We start from the raw sequence: 25,031 nt of genomic DNA, 5'->3' as shown, positions 1-25,031 counted from the left end.
CAACAAAAAGTTTGTTCTTCCAGTATACTAGCTAAGCATCTTTTTATTGTAACAAAAAAATGTGGTATAAACAGAATTTTTATGGAATTGTACAGCTTGAAGACACTTTAAATTGGTAACAGTCTGGTGAAGTTCAGGATACAGAAACACATCCATCCCAGTTGCTTACAGCAGGGTTTTTCAACTAGGGCTGAAGGGGAAGGTGACAGGGACCACATCCTTTGAGATTCTGATATGCCACAGGATATGTATTTTATTAGCAAAAAAAAAAAAAAGCCTTCTCCAGATGATTTTGATACCCACCCTTACACTTCCCCCACTAGGAACCACAATTCCATTCCCAGAACGATGACTTCACAGAACCTCACAGTTACAAGTGACCCTTTGTGACTACTGATTCCCAGATACCACATACTCCTCAGGGGGCAAGAAAAGATCAATTCATTTTTTGATATATCTTGTTTCCTAAAACACAAAAATAAAGTAATATATTCTATGTGTTTGCCTAATTAAGATTGAAATGGAAAGGTATTTCTGACTAAATATAAACCAATTAATTATAACACTATTTTCTCTGAGTATTTTTAAAATAATTATTCATAAATAGAAATGCATTTGTATTACAATGATGCCTCTTTTTTTTTTTTTTACTTGCATAAAACTTAGATTTCCATTCTATGGAGATCTTTAAATATATCCAAACATTTGCCACATATCTGAAATAGTTTACGGTGGTCTGTTCTAAAAGGAGTGAAACTGATGGCATCTTAATTCCAAGGTCTTTCATCTCTTGGAATTTCTAGTTAAAATCCTATGCCTCGGTGATTGCGAAAGCAATCTAAATTTTAAGGACTTGTGTAGTATTCTAAGAAAACTCTCAAGAACAAATTCAAGGTAAATATCTGTCTGCATCCTTTATATAGTCTCAAAAAGAAAAATTAATCATATCTTATCATGCAAAAGCATTTAACTTTAACACATCTAGGGTAGCATCAACCTTGGGTCCTAAAGAGGAAGAATGAAGAATTTAACTCAGATTAAAAAAAAGTATGAGTCATATTTTTTCAAGGACATATTTATGTGATCTTAAAAATATGAGTTCAGAAGCCACCTAACATCTGTAAGTTCCAGAGTGACAGAAAAAGCGTATGGGATTTTGCCCTTGTTCTAATTTAAACTCCTCCAGTCTCATTTTTGTGTCTGTAATTTTTTTTAATTTCCACAGATGCTGCCGATGTCTCATTCAAGCCCTTCCTTCCCACTCCTGATGACACATTCCTCAATGAAATTCTCAATGATACCCTCAACGACACCAAGATGCCCACAACAGTAAGAAGTTCAAGAGTTGATCTAGTTCTTCACATGCTTGTTTTTGTTCTTTTAGCAAAACAGAAAAAGAGAATGGATGACCTGGCCATTCAGTAATATTAGTGCTGCATTTTTATCTAATTAACAGTCAGTGACTTTGTTCTATTCACTATTCTCACTTCTTCCTGGCAACTGAAAGGGGGGAAAATGTAATAAATTGAGGACTAGGATAAGGTGGGAGGAATTACAAGAAACAACTTAATTGTAAGCTCTGGAGGGCAGGGGCCTTTCCCCCCCCCCAGTACTTAACAGAACATTATATATTGTTGGTGCTTATTAAGTGTTAGAATGAATGAATGAATCAATCAGTCACTAGGGCCTTTCCCCACTGAAGTGTAATCCCATTCACGCTTGACAGCAAGAGTGAAATTTTTGTTCGCAATCATATACAGCATGAATAGGTCAGATATCAAATGATCAAGATCCTGTTTGTCAATCTGGGGAAAAATAAATTGTGTTCTAAGGCCAAGAGGACCACTTGTCACCACTCTTGAGTGAAAGGTGTGCAGGATGAGAGAATTGTTACAGAATTTAATGGTGGTTATCAAAAAAAGGGGGGGAAATTTTAACCTCCCTAACCAGTCTTGAGCCCAGACACTCAGTGCCAAAGCAGGGAACCACTGTTCTCATTAGTCATGAGTACTAAAGACCCCAAAGGGGGCAGCAGGATAAGGAGTGGTGGACAAGAACCTGGCTCTTCTCATCCCTATCCCCAGCGCTTGTAAGATGGCTCCCCTGGTCCTTTCCCCTTTCTGTCAACCTCTCTCCAAGGCACAGACTACTCTGTTCATGGTTGCTTAGACACCACTTGTTCAAAGCTGCTGGGCAAAGGCACAAAGTGTAGTCTCAGCAGCTCTACATGAGAAAGCAGGGATTGGATCCAATTGGCCACTCTATCTGCCTTTTAAGCCACATGGCTGAAGGTTTGATTGAACTATTGGCATAAACAAAAAAGGAAAATATTGTATTTTTCTGAAAAATGCTGCTCCATCCACAGTGAAAATTGCTGTTAGAAAAAAAAATTATTGACCATAATTCAATATACATTCCCTATAAAATTTCTAAGGCAACTAGTCTGTCTTCTCTCTTTTCTTACATCCCCCATGTCCCATCTAATATTTCATTTCACATTCATTGCATCTTTCTCCTAATATCCTTTTTACCACCTGCATCTATCCCTGATTCTTTCATTCAGCAAACATTACAAAAATCTGCTGATGTGCCAGGCATTAGGCTATGCACCAAAGATCCTAAAATGAACAAAGACACAATCCCTGCTTCCAAGGAATTTATAATGTGATCACGTACCGTAAAATAGTCTAAGAGCTATGACTGAAGATGGCAGGTAACTGGGACGAAATGATAAACCAGGACAGGTTTCAGGGGATGCCACCCATAGTCATGTATATTTACTGAGAGTTTGGGGTATAAATGGCCCCATGTTTTTTGCTTTGAGGTTCATTGAAGAGTAAGAATCATGCTGGATCAAGGGGATTATGTGGGGGGGGGCAAGGTTTGCATATAAAAAGAAGACTCTAGGAGAGTATATGATAGACACCAAATGAGTGGTTCCAATGTTATCAATGCTACAGGAAGGAGTTCAGAGGAGGCAAAGATTTCTTCTACCCCAGATGGTAAGAGGAGGAAAACGTGTGTGCGTGTGCGTGTGTGTGTGTGTGTGTGTGTGTGTGTGTTGCTGGAGGTAGAGCGTGGGTTCTAATGAGGAAGAGCTCCAGTAGGAGACTAGCATAAGCAATGTGGTGTCTGAGCAGCCGTGAACAGAGCAGTCTGGCAGTCAGGGCAGAGGAGAAACTGAGACTAAAATTATTCAAACAAGTTGGAATCAGACTATGGAGAACCTCGAACATCAGGAAAAAGCGTTTGAGTTTTAACCCATAGGTAATAAGCGAGTCTCTGAAGGTGCCAGGTGAGAGGCATGAAAAATTAATCTGGTGGCTGAGGGTAAGTTAAGACCCTTCTCACTAACACATTTAAAGAATTTATTTAAATGTCTCACATAAACTTCAAATCTGCCTAATGAACTGGTAAGTTTCTAGAGAATAATACCATATGCCATACTTTTCTTTTAATGGCCCATTGATCCTAGCACTGTGCTACACTCGTACGGAAACTCAGTATATATTTTTTGAACGAATGAAGCTCTTTTAAACAAACATCAGAAGTCTGTTAAGTGTGAATCCACATCCTCCTTGTGTCCTACAAAGTTGGAGGCTGTACTAGAAATGAGGAGGAGGCAGAAGTTTCCCCCTTGGGTGGTGGCGGAGCTGACACTCGCGGTAGTAGCAGCTCCAGGGGCAGCAATTGTGACTAGAGGGGATGGCGGCTGCAGCAGGCCCTGCAACAACAGCCCAGAGGTTTTTCCAGAGCTTCTCAGATGCTCTGATTGTCAAGGACCGCCAGGCAGCATTAGAGAAGCTGACTAAGGCTTTGGAACAGAAACCAGATACACAATGTTATTGTCAAAGAGCTTATTGTCATATTCTTCCTGGGAATTACAGTGATGCGGTTGCTAATGCAAAGAAATCTCTCTAACTCAATCCAAATTATTCTACTGCTATGCTGAGAAAAGGGATATGTGAATACCACGAAAAAAACTATGCTGCTGCTCTAGAAACTTTTACAGAAGGATAAAAATTAGAGAGTGCAGATGTTGATTTCAGTGTCTAGATTAAAAGGTGTCAAGAAGCTCAGAATGGATCAGAATCTGAGGTGTCTACACCCCAGCAGACTCATCAGTCAAAAATCAAGTATGACTGGTATCAAACAGAATCTCAAGTCATCATTACACTTATGATCAAGAATGTTCAGAAGAATGATGTAAATGTGGAATTTTCAGAAAAAGAGCTGTCTGCTTTGGTGAAACTTCCATCTGGAGAGGATTACAATATGAAACTGAGACTTCTTTATCCTGTAATAGCAGAACAGAGCACATTTAAAGTACTTTTTACAGAGATTGAAATTAAAATGAAAAAACCAGAGGCTGTGAGATGGGAAACACTGGGAGGGCAAGGAGATGTGTCTAAGCCAAAACAGTTCATAGCAGATATAAAGACTCTATACCCATCATCATCTCATTATACAAGAAATTGGGATAAATTGGTTGGCGAGATCAAAGAAGAAGAAAAGAATGAGAAGTTGGAGGGCGATGTAGCTATAAACAAATTATTTCAGCAGATGGTTCTGATGAAGTTAAACGTGCCATGAACAAATCATTTATGGAGTCTGGTGGTACAGTTTTGAGTACCAACCGGTCTGATGTAGGTAAAAGAAAAGTTGAAATCAACCCTCCCGATGATATGGAATGGAAAAAGTACTAAATAAATTAATTTGCTTTCACTGTAAAAGAAAAAGAAAAGAAAAGAAAAGGAAAGGAAAGAGGAAGAAATACATCTTCTACCATTCAGTTGAACTCTGTCCTTCATGGCAGTTTCCAATTGGTCATTCTCTTCTTTCGGCTTCCTTAACTCTCATTTTCACTATAAGAGACTATGTATATAACCAGAGGCATTCAATTTTCCACAGACATATTTCTTTCTTTTGAGGGCAAGCTGTGCAGATCTCAGTATCATCTGGGTACCCAATGCTGAAAATCTATGAAACCCAAGTTTGAAACCCAGCTGCAGGCTTGCTGTGGGCCCTGGAAGCCCATGTGAATTCAGAGCAGTGAAAGCCACCTGCTGGTTTCCAGGCCAACGGGCAAGAAGGATGACCCCTGGCCCTTTGTGATCAAGGCCAAATCCAGAGCATCATAACAGTGCTTCTGTTCTTAGCCACATGCATCCAAAGGTGACCCAAATGTGCCATTCCTTCTGAGAGAAATTTCAAACTCTCTCTTGGCTTGACAGTACTTTCTAACTAGTTTCAATGTGAAGTTTAAGCTCCAATGTTCTCATTAAACTAGTCTAGACTCTTCTCCAAAAGAGAGTATATTAAATAATATCTCAACATCTGCAGGTTATTTTGTCTAATCTAATCCTCACCAAAGAGTATTTATAAGGTAACACAATGATATGGAACAATACTAGTGATGCACCAGCAATATATATGTAAATATGTGTGTGTCTATGTAGGGAATGTATGTGTATGCATGTAAGTAAATGCTTTCATGAAGATTACACAGTCATAAAATGACAGTGTTCTCAAAGACTCCAAATAGTTTGTTGGAGCTTTGATACTTTGTCTCTCACTGAAATTCAGAGGCCACTTCTAGTTAATAGGACTTTTATTCAAAAAGCACTTGAGCCTTCATAATTCACTTCTTGAGACAATATCAATATGTGTTATATAATATAGCTATTTGTTTGTGGTTTATATAAATGGAAGTCCTTTTTTTTGATTCAGGAAAGAGAAACAGAATTCACTGCGTCCGAGGGCCCTCCGGATCAGAAAGTGGAGCTGAGCGTCTCTCTGGTGAACCAGAGGTTCAAGGCAGAGCTTGCTGACTCCCAGTCCCCATATTACCAGGAGCTAGCAGTAAAGTCCCAGCTTCAGGTGAGTGGACCCAGCCCGCACGACCACATTTAAGTCATGACTGAGAATCTGGGAGCCAACAGGACATAAACACTTTTGGCCAACAGTTCCAACTTCCTGTGGCCAGGCATTCATTTCTAACCATCAAAAAGAAAACAGAAACTACAGTGGGTCTCAAAATCTTAGGACAAAAGGATCTCCAAGGAAGCTTTTCATTCCAGCTTCTCCATTCTTAAGTAGTCCCCCCTTATTCACAATTTTGCTTTCCACACCTTCAGTTACTCATGGTCCACTCTGGTCCAAAATATTAAATGAAAAATTCCAGAAATAGACAATTCATCAGAAGGTTAAGAGTGGCCTAACACTACGCCACAATGTCTACATCATTCACCTCACTTCATCTCATCACATAGACTCTGTATCATCTCCCATCTTCACAAGAAGGGTGAGCACAGTACAATAATATATTTTGAAAGAGAGAGACCACATTCGCATAACTTTTATTACAGTATATTGTTATAATTGTTCTATTTTATTATTGGTTATTGTTAATATCTTACTGTACTTAATTTATAAATTAAACTTTATGATAGGCATGTATGTATAGGAAAAAACATAGTATATATAGGGTTAGGTTCTATCTGAGGTTTCAGGCATCCACTGGAAGTCTTAGAATGTATCTCCCCCAGATAAGGGAAGACTACTGTATTTTCACATAGATTTTCTTTAAATGTTAGTAGGTTTTTAAATCTCATTCAACCAAAAGATGCTATGCAGATATTTTATATGTCCAAATGACCATTATGGTGATGGTTTCATGGATAGATATTTATAGACAAATTCATCAAGATGTATATATTAAATACGTACAGCTTTTTATCTCTCAATCATACTTCAATAAAGGATTAAAATAAAATAAAATAACCACATAGGCACCAAGTAAAGAACATACTGTGTTGAAATATGAATTTTAATTCATAATATTTTTTCCTTACATAATATTTCCATTTTTGCAGTTTGGTGCAATTAAAAGACATGGTATTTTTTCTAGGTGATAAGTGGAAGGCAATTTTATTGTCCATGTTGTCAATTACTAAACTGAGCAGCCTTTCCATGATGTCTCTTCCATCTCTGACCATCATGGTATGTCTGTCCTTGATTAAATTCAAATGCTCTTCAAGTCCCTGAAAGATATTAAATGAATCCAACTGCTATGCTGAGCGTGGCATCTGTATACCATGATAAGATCCCTGCCTTCCTTTCCAGCCTCATTTTACACTAGTTCCTTATCACTCCCTTCCCTTGCACTCTAGTTTTCAGAGATACAAACTGTTTGTAAATTTTCCTGACATTTACCCTTTAGGTGTGCTGCCTTTTCTATCTAGAATGCCCTTCCCCAAGTCTCATTTTAGGTACTCCATCATGGAAAGTTCCGTCTACCCATCCTGGGTTCAGTTCCTCTCTCCTGGGCTTGCTCATACTTGGTGCCCACTGCTGGCGCAACACTAATCAGCCTGTCTCGAGATCGCTTGTTCACGTGTCTATGGCCTTTGCCATCTCGCCATCTCTTGTCCTCTCTCCTCACCTGCCACCCTCAGCACTACCAGGCTGTGAGCTTCCCCTTGAGAGCAGAAACTGATCCTTTCAGCTCTGAAGCCTAACCTCCTAATACAAGCTTGAGATGCAGTCACTACTCAGTAATTATTTGTATAAATGCAACTGAAAATCGAAGCATCCATGAGATGACATAACCAAATCAACTGTAAATGAACTACGCTTATGGACAGCCTGGGTGCACATGAATCTTAACATGGCCAGGGAACAAATGGGGCCTCACTTCTCATGGTGAATTCAACGCTTACCTCCTCTCACCTGGAGAGGAAATGAATAAGTGAAACATTCTTAACCTCCAACCTCTCCTCGCATCAGCATTTAGTCAATAAAATGTAAAGAATCCTTTCTACCAACTTTAAAAAGAAAGAATCAGCATGGGGTATTTATGAACCAGAGAAGTACTTAGACATGGATTATTAGATAGAATGAATTAAAGACGAGTTGGTCAACTTTTCCATTTTTTCCTTGAAACATTCTTTTCAGCAAATCCTTAGTGTAGTCAAAATATCTTCAAAGTTGGATAATTGACTCTTCACTGACCTGTTATCAGTTTTCTAAGCACCTAAAGCAACCTGATATATGATAATGCAAATACATTGAGATTTTTAAAAAATCTGAATTCTAGTCCTGTTTCTGCCAAAAATTAGCTCTGAGAATTTGGGGCACACTAATTTTCCTTGGCCTTCATTTTCTCACTTAGAAATTACAGATGACCTCACAATCCTTTTCTAAGTCTAAACTGCTGTGTATAGAAATAATAGCTAGTACTGTTCTTGATGCTTTACGTATGTATATAAACTCATTTAATTTTTCATGCAATCCTATAAGTAATATTATTCCCGTTTTTTAAGAGAGGAAACTGAGGCACAAGAAGATTAATATGCCCAGATGACACACCTATTATCTGGCAGAGCCAAGATTCCAACCCAGGCAGCCTGGCACCAGAACTTAAGCGGGCATGAATAAAATGGACTCTGAAAAACTTGTTAGCCAAAGAAGAGTATGTCTTGCCCAGTTTGTTCCAGAGACCCATCGTATCATTCCTGCTGGTTCCATTTGCACAGTCACTATTTCTCCAAGACGGAGCTCCCCTGCTCACAGCATCTATTCCCTTCCCAGCTCCCGAGCAGGGCCCGACTACCCCACAGCCTGCCCTCGGATAGTCAGTCAGCCCCACCACAGCCTCAGGCCTGCATTAGCACAGCCATTCGGGACTAATCAGGAATTAATGGACAGTGCTTAGTGGTAATTTAATTTCCACAATAAACCTAATGAGCAATTTAATACAAATGTCAAAAGGAATCACTTTACTTGTTGTCTGAATGCTTTCTCCCGTGCAAACATTTGTGAGAACTCAACACTGGCTGCCTTTTTATAGCCCTGTTAACTTACATTACAGCAGAATCGGGGAGTTCCCTGTGCATTTAGCATTATTAATAAGGTTAACTGGGTACTTAATTAGCACTTTAGTGGTTAGTGCTCCATGATTGGAAGGTCCCTAGAAGATTATTTAGCAAAATTAACTGAGGCTTTTGTCATCTCCTCCCTAGATGCCTTCTACACACTCCTAAGCAGAACCGATTCTTAATCAATCGCAGACAGGTTCACAAAGCGGGCATGGACACAAGCAATAACTCCCCTCCGCCTGAGCCAATGCATGGAGCACTCCTGGAGAGGAGAGCAGCTCTCCCCAGCAGTGCACCCAGTTGCAGATGCTGAAGCTGTGGACCTCTACAGAGGCAATTCTGTGCTTGATTGACTGTTTTCATACATATAACAGTGCTTTTAGAATCCTAAACAAGAGAGAGGGATGATTTAGCATCTGAATCTCATGCTGCATAATTTGCAGTTCATATTTAAGCATTCAGTTCCTGGTGCTGTCAATGAAATGGCATGACAAATTCCCTGTGGCCCCAGAGCTGTTTGTCCCAGGAGGCCAGGGCAGACCTGAAGCATGTACACAGCCTTTGCTTCCTGCCCGCAGAATAAAGACCAGCTCTGCAGAACCTAACCTTCTAGTTCTTCCCTGTTGAGCCCATGACAGGGTGTGGGTGGAGGCATGGAAACTTCCTACCCAGGTTCCTCTATAACGCCTTCATCTTGTCCTTCCCTCCACTGAGTCTTTCAGAAACGACCATCTGAATGCTTGATCTGCCCTTGCCAGGCTCTATGCTGTGTGGTCACTGGGGAAATAAGAAAAAACTGGGCCTTCAGTAGCTAGTAATCCGGTAGGAGAGGTAGAGAATAAGCAAGTAAATACACAATATCACCACTTCCCTGCCCACCTGTATGACAGGTATTTGTTACTCGTCAGTTATCCCTTACAGCAATCTTACAATGTATGTATCGTTATGCCATTTTGGCTAAGGAGACCAAGATTCAGAGAGATTAAACAATAAACTCAGAGTCAAGTAGAAAGTAGCAAAGCTGATATTTAAACCCAGGCCTACACCAGTGTCTCCTCTTCCCCCTAAAGCTGAGCTGCCTTCATCACTGAAGTTCCTATAAGCAATGAAAACTAGTTTTAGTATTGGCACAAGAAAATATAATTAGAAGGTGAATCAGTCAGCTGGGGAAAAAAGTTCACTATGTACTCCAAAGCCCAATGTAAGTGATTTGGGGATTATCTGTGCATCACTGCTCTAGTCCTTGGCATGGTAAAGCAGAACTGGCAGTAACTTTAGATACAGTGACAACACAGTGGCAGTTGATGCGTTTAGAGAATAAAGAGATGCACTCAACTCAATCAAACAAAATTTGCTGAGTCCCTGCCATGTGAATGACAATCTGCTAGATACTGGGGAAGTGGGATAAAGATGAGTAAACAAGACAATCTTAGGGAGGGAAACTGACATGTACCTCACAGACCTTTATGGGGCATACCGTAATAATTTTTAGAACAGTAGAGAGAAGAAATAATTGAAATAACTGACTTTGGGTCCCTACAAATGCTTTTCAATAGAGATGTTTGAGCTGGCTTTGAAAATGGGCGTGGGGAGAAGCAGTCAATGAGCAATTGCATCTTACACCAAGGGAAAATAATTCATGGGAGCCTGGAGAAAGAGAAGTGCATGTTGTCTGTGGGGAGGGACAGGGGACAGTTTAGTGTCAATAGAGGACATGATATTGGCCAAGGGAATAATGATAACAAGGAAGTGTAAATGCAATGTTAAGGTACCTGCAGAGGGGGGCGAGTGTGCAGATTTTGGCAGGTCTTAAATGCCACTCTAAAGAATTGGACTTTATTCAATAGGCAGTGCAGCCCAGCAAGGGATTTTTAGCAAAGAGCAACAGGTATAGAACGATTAACTTGGAAAATAATTATAGTTAGGGAGATACTTCCTCCTTTCCCCACTCCCAACACACCCAGAAAACCATTTCTTCTTCCCTCCTCCACCACACACACACAAACTCGTTTCAGCTGTGCAGGAACAGAGACAGGGAGGCTGTGCCAACCCTGAGAATAAGAAGCACATGGCCGGGCGCGGTGGCTCACGCCTGTAATCCTAGCACTCTGGGATGCCGAGGCGGGTGGATCGCTCGAGGTCAGGAGTTCAAGACCAGCCTGAGCAAGAGCGAGACCCCCATCTCTACTAAAAATAGAAAGACATTATATGGACAACTAAAAATCTATATAGAAAAAATTAGCCGGGCATAGTGGTGCATGCCTGTAGTCCCAGCTACTCGGGAGGCTGAGGCAGGAGGATCGCTTAAGCCGAGGAGTTTGAGGTTGCTGTGAGCTAAGCTGACGCCACGGCACTCACTCTAGCCCGGGCAACAAAGTGAGACTCTGTCTCAACAAAAAAAAAAGCACATGACGAAACAAAGATGTTGTGAGATTTGAATCAATGGGAGCTGGTGGCTGCATGTGAGAGGCATAAAGAGAAGGTACCTAGGGATACTGGGCTTTGGGGGATGGAAGATGATGGGTGCTCATCACCCCGACTGACGTAGAGAGGCTGGGGGGAAAGGCAGATTTGAGAGGAAAAGAATGACTCTGGTCAGGGCAGATTTAGTTAGTGGCAAATGTTGAGATATTTCTGCAAAGAACTGAAAGCTGTATGTTAGGTGATTATTGAAGCCACAGAAGAAAATAAGATCCCCCAGCAAGAGGGAGAGGGCAGAGGGGACAAGGAAGAGAGGACAGGGGTGGGTGTCTGCTCACCTGTTCAGCCTCACTCTTCACCCTGCTCTCCCTCCCAAGCTTCACCAGCAAACCACCATCCCTTCTTCTTAGTCACTCCTGCCTCTCAACCTTCCAAAAGGGAAGCTGGATGGGGCCATACAGGTCTATGTGACAGTGTCCCCAGGGCCTCGCACAGTGCCCACAGTCAAGCTTAGGGAATAAATGGGAGTGGGTGAGGCGAGGAAGCTGAGGATGGGAGCCTGCAGACTCCTAATGTTTAAAGTATAGAGTGGAGACAGGAATCAGGTGGAGCAAAGAAGACTGAGAGAGTGGTCAGAGGGATGGAAGAAGGACCAGGAAAGAGCAGGGACACTGTGGAGGAGGAACGAAAAATGCTGCTAGATTTGGAGAGACAGTGGCTTGGAGAGAACCAGCGGCAGAAGCCAGGCTGTGGTGGGCTGGGAAGTTGTTGGGTATAGCAATTGTAACAGGCCTCCGTAGCAAGGTCAAATTAATTAAGATTTATTGTGAAGCCCACATGAATCTAAGAACAATTCTAATCTATTAGATTACCATTTAATTTAGGTGCAGCAGGCATTTTGAATGTAATAATTCCTTTAAAATTATATTTTCTGAATCATATAATTAATTCATAAAATATTGTGATTAAAATATTATAGTCAACTATAGTTAGTTATGGTCAGAAAATATTATTTTCTGTGTGTATAAATGAAAATCCTATAGCTAAAACATTTTCCTCCAAATGCCACCTTAAGGTTATTTCATATTTTATGTAACCATCAAAGCAGGTCAGAACTACCCAATTATAGCTTTTAAATAAGTAGCAAAATACTTTCCTGTGGGTTTCAGAAATAATTGAAAACAAAGATTTTGACCTCATTCATTGTTTCAATTTTCCATTTGCAGTTTTTCCCCTAACTCATCAAAATTGTTCAGGCTTTTTCAGTTGGGTAAGATCTGGCCCATCAGAACCAAAGAGTATTTCATAAATTTCTTTCTCTCTGCAGATGCAAAAGATATTCAAGAAACTTCCAGGATTCAAAAAGATCCATGTGTTAGGATTTAGGTAAGTAAGAGAATCAAACACTTCCCAATTTTTAAATTACTTTCTCCCTACCCTCTTCTTAAAAGCAATGTCATGAGGATTATAAGGTCCCTTTTCCCCAGTTGTTTGGCTCTGCCAAATCCTGGAAACTAAATACATTCCAGATAATGGAATTGTCTAATTAGAACATAACTCTAGGTGATTTTTAAGGAGTAGCACAGAAGCTGTATTCCTTCCTCCTTACAGGAGTCAGAAATACTGCTCTGAACAGAGAGCTCATCTGCTGTCCTTGGCAATGTTGTTATTAACGAACCTCTTAGAAAAATACCACAGTAGAGACAGATCAAAAAAAGTAGCAATTAATTGCCTTGGTGTCTGATTGCCTGGTTTCCTATCAAATGTTAAATATCATCACCATTTAAACAAATCATGCTGCCCAAAGGGAGACAGGTGAACCTAATAAAAAATGGTCTCTATGGGGTAGGGGAGCTGAAAAAATAGGGTGGACAGAAGCAAGAATGGAAACAAGACTCCCCAAAATATACCTTTTATATTGACATCTGAACCATGATAATGCATCACCACTCAAAGATTATTACATTAAAATTTTAAATAAAAGAAATAAAACCATAAAATAGTGCCACACTAAAGGAGGGACTGATCATATTCCTGTGGCTTTGGCCCAAGCAGGCCTATATACAGTAGTATCCCAATGCTAATGTGGGTTCGTGATTTTGGGCAAAAATTTTTACATTTGTCTGCAGATGGGGTCATAATACGGTATTTTTTTAAACATGCCACAGGGTAAATATCAGCCCTGGTATGAGCTGAATGAGATTCCACACCTTGAGAGGGGTTTGTAAATCAGGGAGAGTAGGTCTCACCAGAAGTCCTCCCGGCTCCTTCACTGTCTGTTGTCTTAAGGCAAGAAGGTGCACAGAACAAGGGCTCCACAGATTCAAAAAGAATAGCTTTTGGAGAGCTCTCCCCATTTGTTTCTTCCAAAGCTTTGAGTTGTGTAACTCCAGAGAAAGTACACACTAAAAAGTGAAACTTATAAGAGATGAAACCCTTAATATTTACCAAAGCAGACTCATTTTTCTTTATTTCAAGATGTTGCTCTGAAGTATTCCATGTGAAATAAGATGGATTAGAGAAAAATAAATGTTGATAGGAAAATATTTTGCATAGGTGGCAAGGCCTTCTGAATAAACCCCTGTAGTTGAAGAACAAATTTCTAATCTAAAACTGAAGGAAATAATAGGCACAGTTCTCTTGGTGAATATTCAAATGCTCATTACTCCCTCTCTTTAATAAATGAAAATCTAATTTTAAAAAAGTCTATTTCAGAAGTAAAACAAAATGTTAGGTGATGAAATTTTGCAAGGTTAAAATTTTAAAGATATATGTCTTGAAGCTGATCCTTTCCCAAGTGCTTATCTCCATTAGGATTTAATATTATTAATATTTTTGCCAAAGATGCTTATAAAGTAAGTTTGATCACATTTTCCAAATGATTTTCATTAGGACATGAAGACTTAGTCCACCAAAAAATATCTTGACCCCTGAATACAGTAAGTGATATGCAAACTTTTAATCATTAATCATAATGCTCAGAATATTATAAAATAAAGTTATTTTGAAAGGAATTGCTTTCTTGTGGGGCCAGATACCAGTAGAAGACCTAAAACCCTATCAATCTCCTGGTACTGTCTTTCCTCCAGCTCATTTCCACAAAGGTTGATTTACAATTTAACAAGCAGTTTTATATCAGTGACCTCATTTGATTCTCTCAACATAACTGAGAAGAAGTTGGGATATCTATGCTTAATAAAATTATGAAGATGAACAGTGAAAGATCCACTTTAAATGTTACTTTATCTTTTACAGCAAAAGTAGAAAACTAGTAACAATCATTCAATCTAGCTGGAGGGTATACTCCTTCAATGACTTCTGCACAAATTTTCATAGCAGTTTTATTTCCAATAGCCAAGAACTGGAAACAACTCAAATGTCCATCAAGAGTGAACAGACAAAGAAATTGTAGCACGTTCTTACCATAGACTGCTTCTCAACAAAGGAATGAAATATTGGAATACACAACAAGATAGGTTCATCTCAAAGTATCTATGTTGCGTGAAAGAAGCTGAACAAAAGTATGATTTCATTTATGATAAATTGTAGAAAATGCAAACTCATGTATAGTGAAAGAAAACGAATCAGTAACCAGACATTTACAGAACACACTACCCAAAAACTGCATAATATACATTCTTCTCATCAATACATGGAACATTTTCCAAGCTAGTTCATATGTTAGGCCACAAAACAAGTCTCAGCAAATTCTTAAAAATTGAAATGCCATGTACCTTCTCAGACCACAGTGGAATAAAACTAGACATCAATTCCAAGGAGAACTATTAAAACTACACAAAGACATGGAAATTAAACAACCTGCTGCTAAATGATCCTTGGGTCAATGATGAAATCAAGATGGAAATCAAAAACTTTTTCGAATACAATGACAAAAGTGATGCAAGCTACCAAAATCTCTGGGATACAGAAAAAGCAATGCTAAGAGGGAATTTCATAGCATTAAATGCCTAGATCAAAAGCACAGAAAGATCATAGATTAACAACCTAACGTCATACATCAAGGATCTAGAAAAATAAGAACAAACCAAATCCAAAGATAGCAGAAGAAAAGAAATAGCAGAGATCAGAGCAGAACTAGACAAAATTGAACAAAAAATACAAAGGACAAATGAAACAGAAAGTTGGTTTTTTGAAAAGATAAGCAAAATCGATTAACCACTAGCTAGATTAATGAGGAATAGAAGAGAAAGGATTCAAATAAGTTCAATCAGAAATGAAAAAGGAGACATTACAACTGATACCACAAAAATACAAATATCATCTGAGACTACTTTGAAAACCTCTATGCACACAAACTAGAAGATCTAGAGGAAATGGATATATTTGAGGGAACAAACAATTTCCCAAGCTTGAATCAGGAAGAAATAGAAATCCTGAACAGACCAATAATGAGTAGTGAGATTGAAAAAGTAATAAAAAATCTCCCAATAAAAAAAATACCTAAGACCAGATAGATTCATAGCTGAATTCCACAGACGTATCAAGAAGGACTAGCACCTAACCTACTGAAACTGTTCCATAACATCCAGAAGAAAGGAATCCTCCCTAACTCATTCTACAAAGCCAGTATCACCTTGATACCAAAACCAAGAAAGGACACAACAAAAAAAGAAAACTATAGACCAATATCCCTCATGAACATAGATGCAAAAATTCTCAGCAAAATACAAGCAAATTAAATCCAATGGCACACCAAAGAGGTAATTCACCATGCTCAAGTGGGTTTCATTCCAGGCATGCCAGGATGGTTCAACATATGCAGATCAATAAATAACTCACCACATAAGCAGAATTGAAAACAAAAACCATATGATTATCTCAGTAGATGCAAAAAAGCATTTGATAAAATCCAGCACCCTTATGATTAAAACCCTCAACAAACTAAGCATAGAAGGAACATACCTCAAAATAACAAAAGCCATATATGACAAACACACAACCAACATCATACTGAATTGGGAAAATTTTAAAGAATTCCATCTAAGAACTGGAACAAGACAAGGATGTCCACTGTCACCACTTCTATTCAACATAGTACTAGAAGTCCTAGCCAGAGCAATCAGGCAAGAGAAAGAAGTAAAGGACACACAAATCATAAAAGAGGAGGTCAAACTATTCCTATTTGCTGACGGTATGATCTTATAGCTAGAAAATCCTAAAGACTCCTCCAAAAGACTCCTAGAATTGATAAATAAACTTAGTAAAGTCTTAGGTTACAAAATTAAGGTACACAAATCAGTAGCATTTCTATACATTAATAACAGTCAAGCTGAGTGTCAAATCAAGAACTCAATACCGTTTTCAATACCTGTTAAGAAAATAAAATACCTGGGAATATACTTAATCATAGAGGTAAAAAGTATCCATAAGGAAAACTACAAAACACTGATGAAAGAAATCACAGATGACACAAACAAATGGAAAAACATCCTATGCTCATGAATTAGAAGAGTCAATATTGTTAAAATGTTCATAGTGCCCAAAGTGATATACAGATTTAATGCAATTCCCATCAAACAACCAACATCATTTTTCACAGCACTAGAAAAAACAATCCTAAATTTCATATGGAACCAAAAAAGAGCCCAAAATCACCTAGCAATCCTAAATAAAAAGAATAAATCTGGAGGCATCACATTACCTGACTTTAAATTACACTACAAGGCCATAGTAACCAAAACTGCATAGTACTGGTATAAAAGTAGACATGTAGATCAATGGAACGGAATAAAGAATCCAGGAATAAAACCATATGGCTATAACCAACTGATCTTAAACAAAGCAGACAAAAACATATACTGGGGAAAGAACACCCTATTCAATAAATGGTGCTGGGAAAATTGGGTAGCCATATGCAGAAGAATGAAACTGGATCCCTATCTCTTATTATATACAAAAATTAACTATAGATAAATTAAAGACTTAAATGTAAGACCTGACAACATAAAAATTCTAGAAGAAAACATAATAAAAAGTCTCTGAACATTGGCCTAGGCAAAGAATTTATGACTAAAACCCCAAAAGCAAATACAACAACAACAAAAATAAATAAATGGGACTTAATTAAACTAGAACATTTCTGCACAACAAAGGAACAACAGCAAACAGACAGCATATAGAATAGGAGAAAATATTTGTAAACTTCACATCCAACAAAGGACTAGTATCCAGAATCTATGAAGAACTCAAACAAATCAGCAAGAACAAAAGAAATAACCTCATCATAAAATGGGCAGAATACATGAATAAATTTTTTTAAAAGAAGAGAAACATTCATACCTGATGGGTGCAGTGTGCACTTTCTGGGGGATGGGCACACTTATAGCTCTGACTTGGGCGGTGCAGAGGCAAAATACGTAACTGAAGTGTTTGTACCCCCGTAATATTCTTAAAAAAGAAAAAGTAGGAGAAACAAACAGCCAACAAGAGAAAAAATGGTTAACATCACTAATCATCAGGGAGATGCAAATTAAAACCACAATGAGATAGAACCTTACCCCTACCAGAACGGCCATTATTAAAAAGTCAAAAAGCAATAGATGTTGGCATGGATGCAGAGAAAGGGAATGCTTATATACTGTTAATGGGAATGTAAATTTGCACAACCTCTATAGAAAACAATATGGAGATTCCTCAAAGAACTAAAAGTAGACCTACTATTTGATCCAGCAATCCCACTCAGCAATCCCACTACTGGATATCTACCCAAAGGAAAAGAAATCACTATATCAGAAAGACACTTGCACCTGAATGTTTATCACAGCACAACTCACAATTTCAAAGACATGGAATCAACCTAAGTGCCCATCGGTTAATGAGTGGATAAAGAAAATGTGGTATATATATTCCATGGAGTACTACTCAGCTATAAAAAGGAATGAAATAATGTCTTTTGCAGCAACTTAGATGGAACTGGAGACCATTATCCTAAGTGAACTATCCTAGGAATGGAAAAACAAATACCACGTATTCTCACTTACAAGTGAGAGCTAAACAATAGGTATATATGGACATAACATGGTATAATGAACATTGAAAACTAAGAAAAGAGGAGGGTAGGAGGAGGGTGAGGGATCAAAAATTACCTGTTGGGAACAATATACATTATTCTGGTGACAGGTACACTAAAAGTCCTGAGTTCCCCACTATACAATTCATCCATGCAAAAAAAAAAAACACTTATACCCCCTAAATCTATTGAAATAATAATTTTTAAAAGAGAAAATAGACCAGTAGATATGTCATGACTGAAAGAGAGAATCTGACTGTCTAACTAGGAAGTCCCTCCGCACAGAGCAGCACTAGTTAGTCATAGATTCTTTCTTGCCTCCACAGAAGGAAAGTTGTAGCATGCCTGTAGCATGTACACTTTAGTCATGTTACGTCAAGGGATGAAAGTTGGATAAATTGACAACCCAGTCAGAAAAAGCAATGACACTAATCCCATCACATGTGTAGAGTGTCTTTGGCAGCAACTATCATTTGAAATATAAAGGGAAAAAAACTGGATATAGCTTCTAAACTACACCCATATATATGCCCAAAGGAGTGCAAAATGTATTCATCAGTTTGGTGACCAAATGACCTTTTTTCAGGCACAAGCAGGTGGTGGCATGGCGAAATGAGCCCAGGCTTCAGGTTAGGCAGGACAGGGTTTTAATCCTGGCTATGCCACTTTGCAACTGTCACTTTCCCTCTCTGTGCCTGTTTCATTATCTATGAAGTAGGGATTATGTTGTTGAAAAGTTTAAATGAGAATGCATATAAACTGCCTGGTGCACACCCCCACTCAGTAAACAGGTGGGTGTTTTTCTTGAAAGCTGTCCCATGGTGAATTGGACCAATCCCTCAAAGCTTACTGATTACAACTGTTCAAAAAATAATCAGCCAACAAAACACCAGGTCCAGAGTTCCTCCTCAGAAAATTACCTAAACTAATCATTTAATGTCATTCAGCAGTGAGAAATCCATTTACAAAATACTTTTTAAAAAATTCCTGGCACCAGCACCATCCAAAATGTAAGATGTCTAGGATATATTTGCAGCCTCTTCAGGAAGAATATGAAGAAATCAAGAAGTTTGCGAAGAAGACCAAAAGTGCATGTAATCTTTGAACTAAGGCTGAAATCCTAATCAAAAACATTATATAATGATGTTTAACTTCTGAGATTCATATGGCTCTCAAAATTTCCATTTAAATTCTGATGGCAGTTTATACGTTCCCTTCAAAGCTCTGGGCAAACAAAAGAAACAATGGAAGGGACTATGTCTTTTTTGTATGTAAAATAATTCATTGAATGTCTCAATAAATGTCATACAAATTCTTTCTCCCTTTCATGCTCCCATTGTGCACAACGAAATGAAGACCAAAGAAAGAAAGAGATGGGTAATTTGGACTTATTTTTTATGTTTTGAAATACGGTATATTTTCCCCCACAAATTTAAATGCTAGTTTTATACAGATAATTTTTATATATAATATCTGGGATAAGCCAATGACTTTTTGATGGTTTCTTATTTAAATGGAAGTCATTGATCAATTACTCAGTAGTTTAAAAAAAACTCTCTAGTCAAAGTCACTATTTGATATGCAGGTGAACATTGACTTGGTCGGCTGAAGAGGATTCTATAAAACTCAGGGTCTCATTAGGAAAGCATCAGAGCACATGTCTGTGATGCAAGCGTGCTTTAACTATTTCTTAAATGTCACTTGTAATGGAAAGTTGTGTGTCTGAATGCGCACACACACATGCAACCAACCTAAAGTCTGGAGTAAAGCAGAGAATCTAATTTACTCCTTGGTTCCAAGATCGTTGTGAATTGGAAAAAGGACCCAATATACCTTGGAGAGCTCAGTAATAGGAGTCCAGCTTTGGCTCCATAATTGGCTACTAAAATTAAAAAGCTGTAGGCTCTGAATGATTGTATGGTCTGAAGAACTGCCAAAAACATACATTATCAGTTCCTATGGTCTTTAAAACACTTCTGTATCCCTTTTTGTGGATTTATGACATGAACTAAAAGGTAAAACCAGATTCTCAAGGACAGAGGTATAGAGAATCCTGTTTCATTTCTACATGCTAAAAGGCATTGAATTAATAAATATGATAATAAATACAGTTAAGTGTGTACTACTTCCCTCTCTCTTTTCTCACACCTTCCTTCTAAGATGTTATTTTAAAAGCAGCTAAGGAGAGAGAGTGTTATGTTTCATTTAGAGTTTTATTTTTTAATTAAAAAATACTTCTTGGAACAAAAGTAGAAGAGAAATAGCTTTAAGAACTGAAGCTTTGACTTGGTTACAACATGTATATACCATTGTCCCACTGCTATATCCTAGACTAGAGGAGGCTATTTATAGAAGAAAGGACAATTCATCCTTCTTCCTGATTGGCACTGTGTGACTTAAACGACCAAGAAAACCATTGGTCAATACCAGCAACTCTTGACAACTACACTTTTTTGAAAAGACCTAAAGTAAAAATCTATGGTCAGTTGATTCAGTTAATAATCCTTCTACAAGCTGGACCTAACTCCCTGCTGGCGTTCTATTTCAGAATTAAAATATATGTCAATTATTTTTTCACATTTCAAATGTCTGATAAATATTGAAATGTTTAAAGTGTGATATTCTTTAAGGGCTCATCAGGAAAGAGGTGGAAACTGTCCTGAAGCTTTGTAGCAATGTAGTGACTCTTTTTACAAGGCCTGTAACATTGGCTTTGGGTGGGGGGTGTGATGTGTTCTCTGCTGTCTACAGTTCAAGCTCCACAGAGATGCGATTTACAGCCACCTTTAGGAGAGAAAGCACAGAAGCAAAAAGCCCCGCCAGTGGCCTCCTGTCTTTTGATTCCAATAAAATTGAACATGAGGGAGTCCCTCGTGGAACCGTGGAAGAGGACAAGCAACCTGAAATCTATCTCACAGCAATAGACCTCAAAAAGCTGATCAGCAAAGTACTAGAGGAAGAACAATCCTTGGACATGGGGACAATTCAGTTCACTGATGGTCAGTTGGTGATTTCATAGTTCTGACTTGATTCTCATTTTGACAAAGAGACTAGACAATGTGAATGTCTCATGGAAGCCGTCGTTTTAACTTGGGCCTTTTAAAGTCAATCATTACTGCGACAGGCACATCGCGTATCTGTCTTTTCTCATTCCCTCCTGTCTCCTTTGATGAGCCTTTGGTAGCCACTTCATAACAGGAAAGCTCTAGGAGGATTCAGGGGTTTCAGTTCAGTCCAGATCAACCCTGGCCAGCCAGGGGATCCAAGTAGAGAGACCCATGGACAGTTCAGTTCCCCTGGCACAACCTAAACAGATTCACTTGTCTGGTAAGTTGGTCAGGTCCCAGCAGGAAACAGATGGCACGTTCAAATTAGAATAATCTGAGGAAAGTCTGATAAAGGACTATTTATAAAGGTTTGCCTGTACCTAAAGGATTAGGGCAATTCCCTGGGCTAGAAGCAGCAAAGCCTCATTGCTACATGAGGCCTGAAAGGTTGCCTAATAATCTAAGCCATTGCATAGACAGAGGGCAAAGAACCATTGATATAGTCCATACAAGTCAACCTTCTGGGGCAGAAAGTAGCAGGGAGGGGATGGGAGAGTGGATGTAAAGAAATCAACAAGATAATCAGGCCTATTCAGCATCCTCAGAGGGTGTCTGGAGGGACCCAGGAGCCTGGAAGTCCTCAGTAGGCTCAGTAAATGGCAAAACAGATGGACATTGAAAATGCCATTTTAGTATGACATAGCATGAAATAGTCATTCTCTGTTTGCCAGTTCTGTTTTTCTGGTTTAGTAGACAAACTCTTAACATTAGAAAACTTCACATAGGTCTCTTGGGACAAGATGAAGGGACAGAGGAACACTAGGCAAGAAAAGGTCAACCTGAGACTTATCTCAGACACCGTCTGATACTATGGATTTGTATATTTTGAGCCCTCTCAGGTGTTCTAAGAATCAGGTGTTAGGATAGAAGTGGGTATTCACAATGGTCATTGATTCTGGTATTTATTCTGGCCATTTCTTTTTTATCAACTTGGTCATATTTTTATCCCCACAGGTCTAGCCAATTAGCCAGGCTGCTTGGTCCAAATCTGTAGAATGAGACTGAACACCCTAAAAATCCACTGTAACAGTTATTCTTATCACAAAAACATGCAAGATGCACCCTTTGCATCTGTCCTTCAATATATTATTCAGACCCATGAACTTTTTTGGTTGTACTGCTCCCTAAGGATTGGTTATTGACATGTTTTTCAACCTTGACTGTTTTATTGCCCCAACCACAAAAGAAAAAGGAAAGATACACCCATACCTTATGATTTTTTGCCTACAGAAATTGTTGGGTCACTGCCAGTTTCTGGTCCTGACACCCAATCAGAGCTGCCTACGCCCCTTGCTGATATCACAAAGGTAAGCAAGTTTGTTGTCCTTTTGTTCTTCAAATAGAAATAAAGTCTGAAAATCTTTCATTAAAAAACAAATCAGCTTAAGGACTGAACAGAGCAAAATCCCCTGTTCATTGCTAATTATAATTCTTTTCTGTTTTTACAGGCAGTACTTGGTTAACCCACTTTCAGTATCTGTATTAATAAAATATAATACAACTTGCATTTCAAATATCCTAAAATTCAAGGTTTCCTTTAGTTAGATCTTTGCTTCAATTATAATCAGGATGTGCTCCATTTTGGATAAAGCAAACACATTTTCATGAACTGAAAAGAATAAAGTAGAATATATTATTTAACTTTAACTTTCAGAAATAAATATAAACATAATCATACCTTTTAAGTTAGTTTTTAAGTCTTAAGTTCTTATCTACATATTTATTTATGGAGATGGATAAATACAAATTAATGCCTTAGAAAGTAAAATAATAAATTCAGTAATAATTTTTGTACTCAATTTAAATTGTTGTTTAACTTATATAAGTTGTAACTGGGGTTTTCATAAACAGAAGTGCTGACTATGCTCTATTCCCTCTTGAAATGAAAGAAATCACAAATTCTAACATGATTAACACAATTCAAAGTATTTTAGTTATTATTAAGCCTATTTGGGCGGACTCAGTTATCCAAGAAGCCAATAGATCATATTTTACCACTTTATCAATACATGCTTTCCTTTTAGAACATATTTCTATATCAGAACCTTCCTCCATAGTAGATTCAAGTCAACTACAAAAAAAAGATGATTTGTTAAAATTTAAGCAAAAATAAAAACTACAGAGTATAGCCTTTCTCATATAGAGAGAAATGTCCCATCTCAATATCTGTCTTTTTAAACTCATTTTTCAGGGTGCTACTTTGAGTCCTGAACTTACTCTGGGTGAGCCCGGGCTTGAGACAGTGGACAGAGCAGAGCATGGTCTACCTGGTGAGTTTATTCCCACAAAATCTATGCTAAATGACAACATCCTCTTTGAGGAATCCATTTATGACACTACCTCAAAGACCAATGACAAAGCCATCTTCAACCCAGGAGAAGGTTTGCTCTCGCCAGCATTTCCAACAGAAGCGCAGGCCATTGAACCACCTCCTTCTGAAGAGGAGGACATCCCCAGCATCCTTCCTTCAGCTCTAGTTCTCATTCCCACGGCCAGCACTGGCAGCCCTTTCCTGGTAGATCTGATAAAGGAAGCTGAAACCAAAGCAGCACCAACTGCTGTCCACCCAGAACAACAGTCTCTTCTGGGCTTCAAAACTGAGAATCCATCAGGACAGGGTAGGTCATAAGACCCAAGTCCATGACAAGGGGCTGTGACAACAGTGGATCAGGCCTTTACAATTGGTGTATGTATTCCCATATGCCTCTTACGGGCTGACCATCGATACTGTCTGTTCTGCTGCAGGTGTTTCTTTAGTCCACATTAGCACATGTGTAATTGAAAAATATGAAGAATGTCCGTAAACACTGTAGTATTGTTGATTTACTTTTGAATTTCCAAGAAGATTAATTCTGGAGGCAATAGAATCAAGCTTTCTCATAGTTAAAGGGAAATATTTAGCAATATATGAAGACTTTGGGGGGGGGGAGGACTAAAAATCCTACCAAAGAGCCTTTTTTAGTGCAAAAAGTAGCTGATTTAGTGACTCCAAGAACCCTTATACTCTGGAAAAACTACAAGTAAAAATGTCTTTAAAGAAACATGAGTCCCAGGATAGAAGGCTGTTAAGGATGCCTGGTGATTCTAAGTGCAAATGCCAGTGGAGATTTGTGATGGCTAGTATTTTAATAGGATTGTTATTGCTTCAGTTAGGGCTCTCTTTACAGACTCTACAGGTTTTGAGCAGTCCACCTCAACTCTGTTTTCCTAATAAACCCTGTGTGCAATTAGCATGCAATTTTAGAGAATTCCAGGTTTTTCAGGAATGTATATATGGCATGGTAAAAGAACTATCTATACAAATTGGATTTGGTTTATGTGATTATCAGTGAATAAATGTTAACTTCTTGACATAGTTACTTATTGCTGTATTACAAACCCTACTTAAAGTTTGTGACTTAAAACAACAATCACTTATTTTGCCCATACATCTGAAATTTGGGCAGGGATCAGTGAGGACAGCTCTTCTTTGTTCCATATTGTTGTGTAAGCTGAAATATCTCAACTGGTGTTGAAGATCCATTTCCAAGATGGTTCACTCACATGGCTGGCTCATCAGTGCTCACCCAGAGCTCTTGGCTGAGGACCTCATTT

General features: G+C 38.5%; 1 protein-coding gene and 1 pseudogene across 2 annotated transcripts in view; both read left to right on the top strand.

The window, feature by feature from the left end:
* Positions 1–25,031, top strand: part of IMPG1 (interphotoreceptor matrix proteoglycan 1) — a 127,711-nt gene that overhangs the window by 34,903 nt on the left and 67,777 nt on the right. For both annotated transcript variants that reach the window (XM_069488552.1, XM_069488551.1), the window contains 7 exons: positions 1,226–1,329; positions 5,731–5,880; positions 12,628–12,686; positions 19,687–19,707; positions 21,082–21,329; positions 22,668–22,744; positions 23,629–23,707. In XM_069488552.1, the coding sequence (XP_069344653.1) occupies positions 1,226–1,329; positions 5,731–5,880; positions 12,628–12,686; positions 19,687–19,707; positions 21,082–21,329; positions 22,668–22,744; positions 23,629–23,707 (738 nt within the window). The remainder of the gene's footprint in view (positions 1–1,225; positions 1,330–5,730; positions 5,881–12,627; positions 12,687–19,686; positions 19,708–21,081; positions 21,330–22,667; positions 22,745–23,628; positions 23,708–25,031) is intronic.
* Positions 3,706–4,706, top strand: LOC138395705 (protein SGT1 homolog pseudogene; annotated as a pseudogene).

The sequence above is a fragment of the Eulemur rufifrons genome, chromosome 15 (genome assembly GCF_041146395.1).
Source record: "Eulemur rufifrons isolate Redbay chromosome 15, OSU_ERuf_1, whole genome shotgun sequence".
Lineage (NCBI taxonomy): Eukaryota > Metazoa > Chordata > Mammalia > Primates > Lemuridae > Eulemur > Eulemur rufifrons.
This window is presented reverse-complemented; position numbering and strand designations above follow the sequence as displayed.